Genomic DNA, 14,155 nt, shown 5'->3' on the forward strand with positions numbered 1-14,155 from the left:
CCACATAAAGTACTTAGAACAGTACTCAACATCTAGTAAGTACTCAATAATTATTAACCATTCCGGCTGACAGATATTAAACAGATAATCAACAAAAAAATTATATTTACAAATAATGATAAACAAGGTAAAGGAAAAGCTGTACAACTTATACGAGCTAGAAGGATAAGCAGGGGCTATGTCATTTAGTGCTGTGTCATGAGAAGCCACTGATAAGGGGATGACATGATTTGATTTACTTTTTTTTTCATTGACATTTTTCTTGTTTCTTTTTTGTTTTAATTCATCTTTCAAAATTTACATACAATAAATTCACTCCTTTTGATGTACAGTTCTATGAGTTTAGACAAATGCATACAGGTGTATAGCCACCACTAGAATCAAGCTATAGTACAGTTCCATCACTTCCCCCCAAAATCCCACATGACACCCTGGTATAAGCGATCATTTCTCCCACTCCCAAACTCTGCAACCACTATTCTGTTGTCTGTTCCTATAATTTTGCCTTTTCCTAGGGTATCATGTACATGGAATCACATAGTCTATGTAGCTTTTAAAATCTAGCTTCTTTAACTTAGCATACTGTATTTGAAATTCATCTATGGTATTCCATTTATCAATAGTTTATCAATAGTTCTTATTGCTGGGTAGTATTCCATTGTAAGACTGTACCAGCGTTTGTTTTATCTCTTTACCAGTTGAAGGGCATTTGAGTTATTTCCAGTTTGGGGTGATTATGAGCAGAACTACTGCAAACATTTGTATTCAGGTTTTTATGCAAACGTATGTTTTAATTTCTCTTGGGTAAATAGTTAGGAGTGGGGTCGCTGGCTCTTTTGGTAAGTGTATGTTTAATTTATAAAGAAACTGCTAAACTGTCTTCCAAAGTGGTTATAGTATTTTGCATTCCCACCAGCAATGTGTAAGAGTTCAGTTGCTTGGCATTGTTGTCAGCATTTGATACTTATTTTAGACACGCTAACAGGTGCATAGTAGTATCTCACTGTGATTTCAATTTGCATTTTCCTAATGACTAATGATGTGTTGAGCATATTTTCATGTGCTTATTTGCCATTCATATATCTTCTTTGGTGAAGTATCTGTTCAGATTGTCCATTTTTAAATTGTGTTGTTTGTTTTCTTATTATTGAGTTTTAAGAGTTCTTTATGTAGTCTGGATACAAGTCTTTTGTCAGAAATGTTACTTACAAATATTTTATCCTAATCTCTGTCTTGTCTTTTCATTCTCTTAACAGCATCTTTAGATGCAGAGCAGAGTTTTATAGCTTTAGGTTTTATGTTTAAGTGTATTTTCTGTTTTGAGTTAATTGTGTGTAAGGTGAAAGATATGGGTTGAGGTCCATCATTTTGCATGTGAATATCCAATTGTTCCAGCACCTTCTGGTGAAAAGACTCTTCTTTCTCCATTGTATTGCCTTTGTTCCTTTGTCAAATGTCAATTGACCTTATAATTGTGGATCTCTTTCTGGGCTGTCTGTTCTGTTCCACTGATGTCTGTGTCTCTCTACTCACCGGATAGCGTACTGTCTTGATTTCTGTAGCTTTATATACTAAGCCTTGAAATCAGTTAGTGTCAGTTCTCCAACTTTGTTCTTTTTGTTTTGGCTGTTCTAGTGTCTTGGGCATTCCCTATAAATATTAGAATTAGGTTGTCTATATCTATAAAAATCCTTTTGGGATTTTGCTTATGATTATGTTGAATCTGTATAGTTAACATCTTAGCAATATTGAATCTTCCAGTTTGTGAGCATGGTGAATCTTTCCATTCATTTAGGTCCTCTTTGATATCTTTCTTTCATTGGTGTTTTGTAGTTGTCAGCATACAGATTCTGCATGGTTTTTTTTAAATACCTATTTCATGTTTTTGAATATTACTATAAATGGTACTCCTTAAATTTTACATTTCCAACTATTCTTTGCTAATATATAGAAATACAATTGGTTTTAGTATATTAACCTGCATTCTGCAACCTTGTTAAACTTACTAGTTCTAGGAGTATCTTCATAGATTCCATCTATGTAAGTGATCGGGTCTTATGTGAATAGAGATAGTCTTATTTCTCCCTTTCCAACCGGTGTGTCTTTTATTTGTTTTTCTCTTAAGCAAAGGAATGATTGGATTGGATTTACATTTGTCAAAGACCAATCTGGCTGCACTGTAAAGAATTGATTGGATGGGGAAAATGTAGAAGAAACCAGTGTGGAAGCTGTTGCAGGAATCTGACAGACAGTGAGGGCTTGGGCTGTGATGATGGTAGTAAGAGAGGAGACAAATACTCAATGTATTTTGGAGATAGAATTGGTAATGATGCAGTGAATAGGAGGGAAGATAAAAGGGGAAGGGAGCAGAGGACACTAAAGCTTCTGTCACGAGGAACTGGGTGAACGGAGTTAATCATTTATTGAGATAGAGAAGATGAATGAGGAATATATATGTTAGTGATCTAAGTCAACGAATGAACTTAACTTGATAGAAATTCTCCTCTGTACCATCATCTATTTTCTGCACCTCAAGCAAAGTTTTTCACTGCTCTGGTTGGTTTCCACTAAGTGCTAGATATAAGCCTGCATATGGGTTTAGAGACTAGGATCTGGGGAAGGATGAATGAAAACGCTATAGGGCAGAGATTATCAAACTTTCTTGGTTCGTGTTGCCTCATAGACATTTCTGACCCAAAAGAAATACCTAACAATTCCATTTATTAAGTGGATTGATCCAAACTACTTAATAAATGTTTATGTCCTAACAGCTTAGCATGTGTTAAGGACTGCGTAATTTCTTCTTTCTTTTTTTCTTTTCTTAGTTTAATCTGTCATTATATTAAATACTATACTCACAGAATTTTTTAAAACTCCACTTTATATCGTCACATCACAAATCTTCTCAGTTCCAATATTTAAGGCAGGCGGGGGCGTGGAACCCCTCCTACTTGAGCCACTACCCTCTGGCCCCCATAAAGCTTGTAGCAGCCTGCTATGCACACTGACACAGTGGTCATCCTAAAACGGCCTTAGGATGGGAATTGCCTTTGTTTCTCTCCTGAGCTGGATGAACTCCCTTGATTCCACACCTTCCTCTTTGTTTTCATTGTTGCCCTCATATTGATGAAATAAAACTTTGGAAACCTCCTAGAAAAGGAAGTATGAAATACTAAAATTTTAAGAATTTGCATGCATGAAAATGTTCTGCTGTCGCTCTTGTTTCATATTTTGGCATGATATAGAATTTAAAGTTGGAATTTTTTTAAAAGAAACTTGAAAATGTAATTCCATTTAAGGACTGCGTAATTTCTTAAACCTTGGAATCAGATTATACACCACCAACCTCATTTACTTTCCACGTTGATTTTGGTGATACTTGGTTTTTATCAATGACAATAACCACTGAATACTCAGCTTTGCAAAGATATGTTACCCAAAGGAATCTCATGTTGAAAATGTGAACTCCTGCCAACTAATAGTTTGCATGGTGTCCAACACGTGCCACTGTGTTTCCCTGGAAGTTTAAAATACCCCACAGTGCCTCTCTGTAAGTTTGTCTCATTGCACAGTTTGGGAACTGTGGACTTAGGACCTTATTCCAAGACTTTTTGTTTTCTGTTTAAAGGTTTATCTCTTCCTATTTTTTTTGTATCTCTACATTAAAAACCAATCTCATGTTTATCACCTTTTATGAAACATAGTTTATTTTAGGAATTTTTTATTATTAAAAATTATGAAAGTTAAGCATGTATTATGTAGAAAGTTTGGACAATACAGCAAAACACAGAGAAGAAACTACGTCATTCCTAACTCCACCATCTACCAATAACCAGTACTAACATGTTGTTGCTTTATCTGCCCAGTTATTTTATATGAAGATTTATTATATTTTGAATAATAACTATAACTAACTCTGATTTTATAAAAAGGTAATAATCTGTAGTTTAGTGGGAATTTCATACCCTGGAATTGTGACTCGTCTGTAATGACCTTTGGGATAAGTAAGACCGAGTTCTAGCTGCTTTCTTTTCATTGGCTACTTTCATTAGTTGAACTCAGGATTGGAGGGCTTGAAGACCCCACCATTCATGAGAGAGAGGCTTTCTGCTGCTGTGTTTCTAACCTAGCAAATGTGAAGTGTGTTATTTACACAGTAGTTCTTCATTATAAAGGTACAAAAAACACAAATGGATTTTAGTGAAGGAACTTTTTTTGAAGTGGTTAAGTCTAGCATATTTTTAAAAAGGGTAACTTGTCAGGGGTTTTATTTTCTCCAGTAGATGGATGCACTTGCTAAAAGTAATATATTAAGGCCCTACTATAAGGTAGTAGTTCTAAAAGATTGTCTAATAATTCAGGTTTAAGCTATTTGTATTGTCCTGACACCACAAGGAAAACTTTTATAATTCCATTTCATTTCTGATTTATTTGTTTTTTTATTTTCTCTGCCTTCATTCATAAGTACTAGACTTTGAAGTTGCATACGTGGAAACAAGATTTTTGTTTGAGTTCATCTACTTGAAATACGTTTTAAAAATTCACCTTCTGTCACACTACAGAGTTAGAGCTTGAGTAGAATTTTAAATTCAGAAAAGAAAAAATGGTCAATGTAGTTTAGCTCCAGAAAGCAGTTGACAAAAGATGGGGTGGAAACTTCTAAGTATATATATATATACACATATATTCTATATTTAGAATCTCATTGTTACTCTTTCTCTGTCTCACACTCACTCCTCTTTCCCCCTCCCTCTCTTTTTTCTCAATAATTGAAAATTCTGACCCAAACAAGTGGTGTGTGTTAGTACTTTTTTAGCATAGTCTGGACTGTCGAAGAGTAATTTTTTTCTTGTAAAATCCTGGTAGAGGACCCCATGGCTGACTCTAGAGCTGAGGCAGAGAAAATACAAGATGAGCCTAGAGTACTAGCTTGTATTACCAGGGACTAAATGCTAAAAATGCATAAGTAAGTAAAAGTGGAAGCAAGTTAAAAGGACACAGGAGCCAATCTGAGAGAGTTCCCAGTGGCTAAAACTAGAACAATTTGAGCAAGAAAATAAATGACAATAGTACTTTATCATAAGCCAAAGAATAAAATAAATATCCATGAGTTCTTACTGATACAAGTAAGCAAATAAATAAATGAGGGAGAAAGGCAAATCTTCCTTACAGAAGAAATCCAGATAATAAATGTAGAAGGAATGGAGAAAATAGAAAATTCCATTAGAACGCCACAGTAATAATTGCTGCAGGCAAATTCGTGGATGAATGCTAAAATTAATGAGCGAAACTTTAAGAAGAAAAGGGATGTTTGTTTAGCCTCAAAATCTCTCTCCCAGGAAATGTATTGATCTCTGTGGTGCTTTTAATAAATGTCCACAAATTCTTTGATACCCTTCCTTCCAGCAAGTGGCTTAATTCCCTTATCTTTGAGCAGGGCTAGACATAGTGCCTGGAACTAAGAGTATGTTAGCTTCACAGTAGAGAAACCTGGCAGATACCATCTTCGCCAAGTGATCAGGGTTTGTTTACACCACCAGGAAGAAATCACGTTGATCTCATCTACCCCCTAGACATTACACAATGAGAAGGGCACTTTATCTCTCTGGCGTTCTTTTCCAAAATTCATAACCTCAGTCTAATCATGAGAAGACATCAGGAAATCCCAAATTGAGGAACATTCTACAAAATATCTCACTAGCACTCTTCAAGAGTGTCAAGGAAGGTCTGAGTAACTGTCACAGGTTGGAAGAGACTAAGCAGACATGACAACTAAGGAATGCAGTTTCCTAGATTGGATCCTGGAGCAGGTAAAGACATTAGTGGAAAAACTGATGAAGTCTGAATCAAGTCTGTAGTTTAGCTGATTGTATTGTACCAATGTTAACTTCTCCCTCGGAGTTGATAAATGTAACGTGATATGCGAAATATGAACATTAGAGGAAGTTGGGTGATGGGAATCCTGAGACTCTCTGTACTATCTTTACAAATTTTCTGTAGATCTAAAATTATTTCAAAATTAAAAGTTAAAAAACTCCCAGCTTACTGGTGTCCTTCCCAATCCAAGGATATTCGTTATTTTAAAGTGTCTCTAGAGCAGATTAGTTCAGAGAAATCCCTCTCCCCTTTATACAGTCTCTCTAGAAAAGAAAGATGAGCTCTTGATAACAAAACAACTCTCACAGAGCAGGGACAGTAAATTCTAGGGGCTTGTGGTCCACCATTAGAGACGGAAGCGCATCTCTGCCTGCTCTGAGCGGCGTGGTTCAGCCAGCGCTGATGGTTCGCCTTTTGTGACTTGGTAGTGTGTCCAGCATTTAGGTTCCAAAAAGTATTCTATTAAAAAAGTGCAGAGAGGAGCAACTGTGGTTCTGCCTGCCTCTGTCTTGGGCCCTTCGTTCCAAGTATTACCATTGACCTGCTAATCTAAAATCTTCAGAGGTACTAGATCTGGTTTCATCTGACTGTCTCTTAACGTCGGATTATTGGTAGACTCAAATGGTATCAGAAGTGTGGTACTCAGCAAGATGGATACATGAAAAAAATTTTTTCTTCAATATAAAATACACTGTATTTTCTTTTCTTCCTTTTTTCCCGCCAAAACAGTAAAATCTCATTAATCCAATGTAATTATGGGTACAGATGTGAAATCTTGATTTATAAATATTTTATTCTTATTACTTTCAAGCTCTCATTAACTCACAATAGGATAACAGAGCTGAGTATAAAAGGCCTAACCAGATCCTATTTTAGTAAATAATAATATGTGATGGCTGAGGATGATTATTGTCATAGTAACAAATTAGAATTTGGATACTAAAATTAAACTCCTTCCCTGTATGCTAATCATTCTCTTGATCTGACCATTAGTGAAAACTGTCTTTAGTTTGTATACATATGGAAGATATTGTTTTATATCTTAAATATATTTTATTACCTAAATACATTTATTAAAAATTAAACATATTTTATTACCTACCCAAATTGAGTACCTTGCGCTGTGTCTATCTTGGGGATATAACTGGTGTGATCAGTGAAGAACAATGTACTGTTCTTGAACATGGAAATACGTTTAGGTTGGCATAGTGGCAGGTGCATGCATTTTCTGGAAAGCCCTATTTCCCGGATTGTTAATGCGTACCCAAGTAGATAACACAGATACTTAATAATACTGCCTAATCGATGTAGTCAGATTGAACAACACATAATTTATAGCAATTCTGAGACTAGAAACACAAGAATGGTAAGTATGTGATAAAGATGTACTATGATTGGTAGTCAGTAGAAGTGCAGACTGCACATTATTGATAGCAAGCCATTCTTGTAGATGTGTGTGATACAATTTTCTTGACAGGTATTTTCAAAGTGTACCTTTCCATGTCACCTTGGTATCTTTAGTGAATTTATTTGTACACTTAAAAAAAAAAAAGCAGTGTTTCATTTCCTAATTTTATATTCAATTAAGAATTTTAGTGGTTGGCTACTATGTGCCAGGCACTTTCATTTATTATTGCTCCAATGTCCCAGTGAATTAGAAACTCCTTTGCCCATTTTAGAAATTAGAAAATGGAGAATCTGAAAGGTTTAGAAACTTATCTGTTAGACCCTACTTATGGTATAACATAAGTGTTTACCTTACCTGAATAAGTTGCCTAACACTTGGATATAGATAATGTATCAGAAATAAAAGGAGGTAGATCCCTAGGAAGGGAGGGAGGGGAGTTGAGACTAGAATAATGAATATTTGAGAATAAATTTAGCAAGTTTGCTAAGTAAGTAGAGCATCACTTTCTTGGGCAGGTTTGGCTCCAATACACTGAATGTATTGGTCCTGTCAGATTTGTTGAAAATACAAATAGTCCAATCAAGTGTAATACTCATTAAGGGAAAAGGACTACAATTTGAAAGTTTTTTTGAAGATATGCACTGCCTAATCTGTGAATTGAAAGCATCTTTTAAAAATTTGCTTCCCTTCATATTCCTAGGTGGTAGTGAATATGTGGGTAGAAAAAGGAGAGCATTTCAAATAATCCTAATGAAGTTAACTGATTGCAATCTTCCGTATTGTGAGGAAAAGTTGTTAGCTGTGAAAGACGAAGACAGAATTAAAATATTACCATGACTGGCATTTGATTTGAAACTGCGAAGATAAGCTTAGGTTCCTATTTATGAAAACCATCCTCACAGCCCGATGAAATATCTTTTCAAAGGTTCTATAGTTGCCATGGATACTTGTTAGCGTTGATAGACTAAGTTGTAATCCATATTCAATCATCTGAGGTGAAGTAGGCAAAAAACCTACCAGCTAATATCAAAGGTAGCTTCATCTCTAAATTCATACTGGTTTGGAGATGAAAAGGGTAAATAGCCTAAAGATTAGATTTTTAGTTAATTATCACTGCTTGAAAAGCAAAATAGTTAGGATGCACATTGCCTGAATCAGATCCTAATGTTTACTCTTTATGCGTAACTTTTTATCTTAACCAGTAAAGGGGATTTCTTAGGTTCTGACATAGGAATTTAGATGGTGTGGTCTTTCTAAAAGTTGTTGAAACCTTCACAGATACTCAGTTTCTGAAAGCCAGAGGGACACAGACAATATGGAAGGCATTGGTCCCTATGGTAACGTATTTGCATTTGGCCCAGAAGTGGCTGGTTTCTCCTTAGCTTCTTTTAATTGCTATATATTGACAGCCGTTTTCACGACTATTTATAAGGTGTCAGATTGGTGAGCAAGTGTACAAGGGAGTACGCACCACATCCTTGGGCTTGTTTAGATGCTTCGGGTGACAAAGAGCTCTGTGTGAAGAGGCACGAGGTGTTTTTGGCATTTCCCTAATGCGTCTGTCACGTAGTGCAGGCAAGAAGCCTGTCAGATGATTTAAATATTTTCCTCAATTCTCTTTTAAAACAGGTGACAAAAGAGCTAAAACAGTATGACAACAAAATTATAGAATGCAAATTCGAGAACAACAGCTGGGTCTTTATGAGACAGAGAACAGACAAAAGTTTCCCTAATGCCTACAACACTGCCATGGGTGAGTGTGACACCCTCCCAGTGGAGGTTACATGAACCCCCCCCCCAAAAAAAAAAAAACCACAACAACACACAAAAGCTAAAGTGTTAGAACCAAACTGTGCTGCCTTTTGTGGTTCAGCTTTGGGGGCAGAAGGCCATGCGGACCGCGGAGGGCTCGTGGCAGGTCTGTGCCCCGCGTGGCTCCAGTCCTCCCTCACCTGTGGGCTGCTGCGGGCACCCAGGAGAGGGGTTAAAGGGCAGGAAATCGGGCTGCGGATAGGATGAATTTGTTGAATGACAGCCACAACAAAAGCCATGGTAATTGCAGATCCATTCAAAATGCTGAAGCCATCGTCTGCCAGATGGCAAAAGATGGCATGAGCAGGGGAAATGTAATTTCCAGCTCCTAAGATAGTTTTACAAACGATGGAAAACAACGTCAATGAAAACCTTAAAAAACATAAAATAAAAAAGAAGAAACGTAAAACCTGCTGTGCTATCCTTCAGGGTGTGCTCTGGGTACAATGTGAATGCTTTGGGAATTCAGAGTAGTGAGGGTCTTTCATGGGAAACAGCACATATTAATTAGGTTTCTAAGGTAAACTACTACTGGGAGCAATTCTGGGTTGTGTTGTCAGTGGAACTGAAAGAAAAAGACAAAAACCAAGAATAAAGGTTAATAGGATGCACTTTGAGTGCTCAGCCAGTGACGGTGATGATCGTATGATAAGCTTATGAGATAATATAGAAATTGCCACTTTGAGTTTTGTGGCTTAAGTTACTGTTGTACATTCGAAGGTTCTTGTGGGAACTAAGGTCTGTGTTCAGACAGGATGCGTTAATTTGGAAAAGAGGAGTAATTAAGCCCGTGTTGTTTTCCTAAAACCAAGTGGGTAAATACAATTTTGATCACATAGGGAAAGGTGCTTTCTTTAATAGTCATTTTGTTGTAATACCTTACTTCAAGCAAGTTACTAAAATAAAGAATAATACGCTCTGCCAGCTACACTGCAGCCTCCCCGTTCAGCGGGCACGATGGCTGGTGCCGCGTTACATGCATCAGTGTGCGCTTCCTTCTGAGAGAGGGAAAGGCTGGAGGACTAGAGCGCGCACTTCCTTTAGAAACTGTGCTTGAATGTGGACCACAGTGTGACGCACTGGGCGAGATCAATATCCTACACAAACTGTTTGGAGGGATCAAAAACGGTAGTGAAGACAGGCTTAAACCCAAATACTTAAAGTTTGGGTCTAGAATTAATAGTAAAGGCAGCCACCAGAAATGCACTCACTTCGGGGGTGGGGGAGGGAGGAGCACAGCTGAATCCACAGCAAGTCACCCACGTTGGGAAGATGGAAAGTTTTAGCGTGTTGGGATGGAAACGTCTCCCCGTCCTCGTCTCCCTGGGGCGAGTCAGCTGCCTCCATGAACCCTCACACGAGACTCACGTCTCCCTTTGTCCACAGCCGTGTGCAACAGCATCTCAAACCCTGTCACCAAGGAGATGCTGTTTGAGTTCATCAACAGATGTGTGACAGCTTCTCAAGGACAGAAGCGAAAGCATCATCATCTGGACCCGGACACGGAGCTCATGCCTCCACCACCTCCCAAAAGACGTTTGACTGAAAGACCTGCCTCTGACTTCAGGATTGAGAGGAAAGATGAGTGAGGAAAAGTGCTGTTGCCCCATTTTCTTTGCGACCAGAGAAATTCAAAACAGAGTGTGGCTTGATGTTGATACACGTTTGACTTTAAAAAAAAAAAAGAAGAAAGTATTGTAGCCAGCCTGTAAATATTTGATGCATTTGTTTCCTCAGTGCTACAATACATCATGGACTTAAACATTTTATTTATATCTGGTAGACTCAGCCTTACCTTGTGGAATCTGAAGATTGAAATATCCAAAGGTTTAAATGAGATTGAAATCAATGAAAAAGAGGCCTTGTTTATATACGGATAACTTCCACTTTAATTTATAAAGTTAGCAATCTAGAACTGTGAGCGCCTAGAACACTGTATTTTTTAGAAGTTGTATTTCAACTATGATAGGTTTTCCTTTTAAAACATTTAGACAATGGCATTAAATATCCTTGCTATTATTTATCATGGATTTCCTACATTTCTGAAATTCTTGTATTCAAAACCAAATGACAAAGTTGTTAAATATTGTACTATATTAAACAACTTGGTCTGGCTTATATCATTTTAAGAAGTTGTTTTGGAAATGTAAAAGTAAAAAAGTAAAGCTCCAATTTTGTTAATTTCATCCTTTCTAAAGGAGGTATATTGAGTCTTTTCATCATCTCTTTCTGTTGTTTGAACTGCAGTATCAGCTATCCAATGTATCCACTCTGGCAGTGGTCCCGAGTTACTTCATAGAACTTAGAGACACACCACCCGGTCCTGTGTGTGTTGTTCTCCTGGGAGACTTTTGTTCTCTCTTTCTTTTTTTTAGTTTTAATGCCAGGGCTACTTCTGCTGTACCTCAGTGGTAGCACATTGTAAATTACATTAAAACACACAACTCACTGTGATGATGGGAGTGATATCAGATACAGACAGTGTTGTATTTGTTCCCTTGCACCAAACAGCAAAGGAAATGCCAGCTGACTCCTTTGATTAGAAGGTAATGTCAGTGGAAGAGAATGCTGTCACTAGAAAATGCTCTCCCACTGCTTGATAAATGCAGAGGCAAAGACTAGACATCTGTAGGAACTAAACATCAAGGAAGCCAAGACATTTATTTTCAAAGCCAGAATTCTCTCATCTTCTATTCTGGGAATGCTATTTCAGTTGTACATCTGAATTTAAAAAAAAAAAAAACAAAAAACACATTTACTGATAGATAATGGATTTAAAGAGTGGCTAATTGGTCACATGCCATTGTTGGGAAGCTGTGTTCTGATTGGTTTGTGAAGGAACTCTTGAAAATTAGCCTACTAGAGGCTAATGTATTTATTTTTAGAGGTACAGGTTTTAAGTATGTGTATTTAAACAAATTTTCATGGTCTGAATTTTATATATGTATATGCATATATATGTGCGTATATGCAGCAGTGTATATTCTTCTACTAATACAGTGAGAAATCCAAACAGGTCACCTAGTAGATTGAATATCTGATAGGATTTCTATATCAAATAGCACAGATTAACCAAACATGTATTTATATTCACCCGAGTTTTAATGTTTTTAAACAAAGTTTCTTCCTGCAGTGCTTTTCTATATGAAATACTAGAGTCATGCTTGGGCTTCTTCTTTTATTGTTCCCAAGTTATGTAACGTATAGTGAATTTATTCAAACTGCCATTTTAGTGTTTCTTTCCTAGAGTGCTTTTGTGCGTTTGAGCACAACAGGGGTTAAAACATCTGATTGCCGCAGTAACTATTGAAAAATGGAAATTGGTCAAGGTCTCATGGTGTCTTGTACAAAGCAGATCTAAAAAAAACGCCTCTGCAACTCCAAATAGTCCGACGCCTGCTCCACCAGGATTGGTGGCTCTTTTCACAAGGTGCATTGCTTTCTTCCAAACCCGTGTAAACGCAGAAGGCTTTTGCAGATGTAAGAGCAAGCTTTTGTCAGCATTCTTTAATGGAGTTAAAATGTTTATGGTAATTGTAACCTTTTAAATGAGTTACGTGAGAAGAGCATCTCATTTTTAATACACCCAGATATTTTCTCCTTGCCTTTGTGCATTTTCCAGGACTTAATTTTCTTAATTTATCTTTTCCTTTCAATTGTAGTGAAGTATAATAAGTAGATCTCATTTAGCCCCTGAACACAGTACCATCTGCAGTGTCATAAAAAGTCATCTGGAAAGTCAGGGGAGGGGTGGAAATCTGGAGTCAGGATTTGGGATGTCATGAAGGAAACACTTTCTTTCTCAGCCCACTTCATAGTAACTGTTTTCTGACACTGAAGTTTTGTAGATGAGAATAAGAAAACTTTACTTTCCTGAGTTATGACATATAACTTTGCTTTGTGTTTGGAAAAGATGTGGAAGACTCGACTGCCTGGCTGGTTACATTTGCTTTCCATGAAATGCTCAGAAAATGTCAGGACATTCCTTCTCTAATTGTGTGTCAGTGCAGTATTGTAATAAAACTACTGATTTAAAATAATAGAAAGTGTATCTACTTTGTTTTACTGGTGATGCCTTTGTGTCCCTTTATATAACCAACGCACTCGTGTCCCTTTTATTGCTGGCATCAGATCCTGCTGCTGTCTACCATACCCATCAAAATCCACCTGGTTTTGTTGCATTCTAGAGATTAGCATGAAGACTTGGAAAATCTTCTGTTTTCCTTCCTGAGAAACTGAGAAACTTGGAAGTTAAGAATCAAATACTTCCAGATGGAGAAAACTAATGTGGTAGAGAAAACCCCGGGGCTCAACCCAAAGACCAAGTCTAGGCTCTGCCTCTCGTTGCTTCTCTGTCCTCTCTAGAACTTGTTTCTCCCCTCCCCCATCTATAAAATGCCAAGATTGGTTCAGATGATCAAAAAGAAGCTTTTCAGGTCTGACATGATTCTTGTGTAAAAACCAGTGCTTTGTAAACATCCTGTATTCACAATAATAGCAATATGACCATTATGGAATAGTCACCAAGCCCCAAGATGCCCTAAAGACAACCACTCTGTGCAGGGAGGTACCGTCATCAACCTCATTTGTAGCTGAGGAAGCTCTGACCCAAGGTAACATAGCTAGTTAGTTGTGAGCTGAGACCCAAACACAGGTCTTTCTACTCCAGGTCCTAATTTACTGTGCAGTCAGTACTCCCTGAAAGGCTCTGGTACAGCCTCTGTGAGGAGGGCTGCTTCTGTGCCAGGGTCCCAAACTATTGAAGCTGTTTCTTTGGTGCTAACAGGTAATAGGTTCCAAGCACCTCTCTCCAAAATAAGATGAAGTTGGGAGCAGGAAAGTAAATACATTTTTAGGACCTTATTTAACAATATTTAAATGTGAGTGAGGCAGAGGCCGTGAAAAGTTTAATAATTCTCATAAAGATGCTAAATTCCAAAAACGCAGTTAGCAAGAAATAAGTGATTAAATCACACACTGGGCTAGCATTTCCTGATTGTCGCATAGTTTGCTGTCAACTCTGATGCTTTGGCAGGTTATCGTCAGCCTTGGTCAATT

The 14,155-nt window shown here is 37.3% G+C and overlaps 1 protein-coding gene across 2 annotated transcripts in view; it reads left to right on the forward strand.

Moving 5' to 3' along the window:
• The window catches only part of RNGTT (RNA guanylyltransferase and 5'-phosphatase), a 234,513-nt gene extending 221,395 nt beyond the window's left edge, over positions 1-13,118 (forward strand). The window contains exons 15-16 of one of the 2 annotated variants that reach the window (XM_061206736.1): positions 8,915-9,038; positions 10,484-13,118. In XM_061206736.1, the coding sequence (XP_061062719.1) occupies positions 8,915-9,038; positions 10,484-10,686 (327 nt within the window). In that variant the 3' untranslated portion in view covers positions 10,687-13,118. The remainder of the gene's footprint in view (positions 1-8,914; positions 9,039-10,483) is intronic. The other variant, XM_061206737.1, reaches the window with a different exon arrangement.
• Positions 13,119-14,155: the final 1,037 nt, after the last annotated feature.

Source organism: Eubalaena glacialis, chromosome 12 (genome assembly GCF_028564815.1).
Source record: "Eubalaena glacialis isolate mEubGla1 chromosome 12, mEubGla1.1.hap2.+ XY, whole genome shotgun sequence".
In the NCBI taxonomy this organism is placed as follows: domain Eukaryota; kingdom Metazoa; phylum Chordata; class Mammalia; order Artiodactyla; family Balaenidae; genus Eubalaena; species Eubalaena glacialis.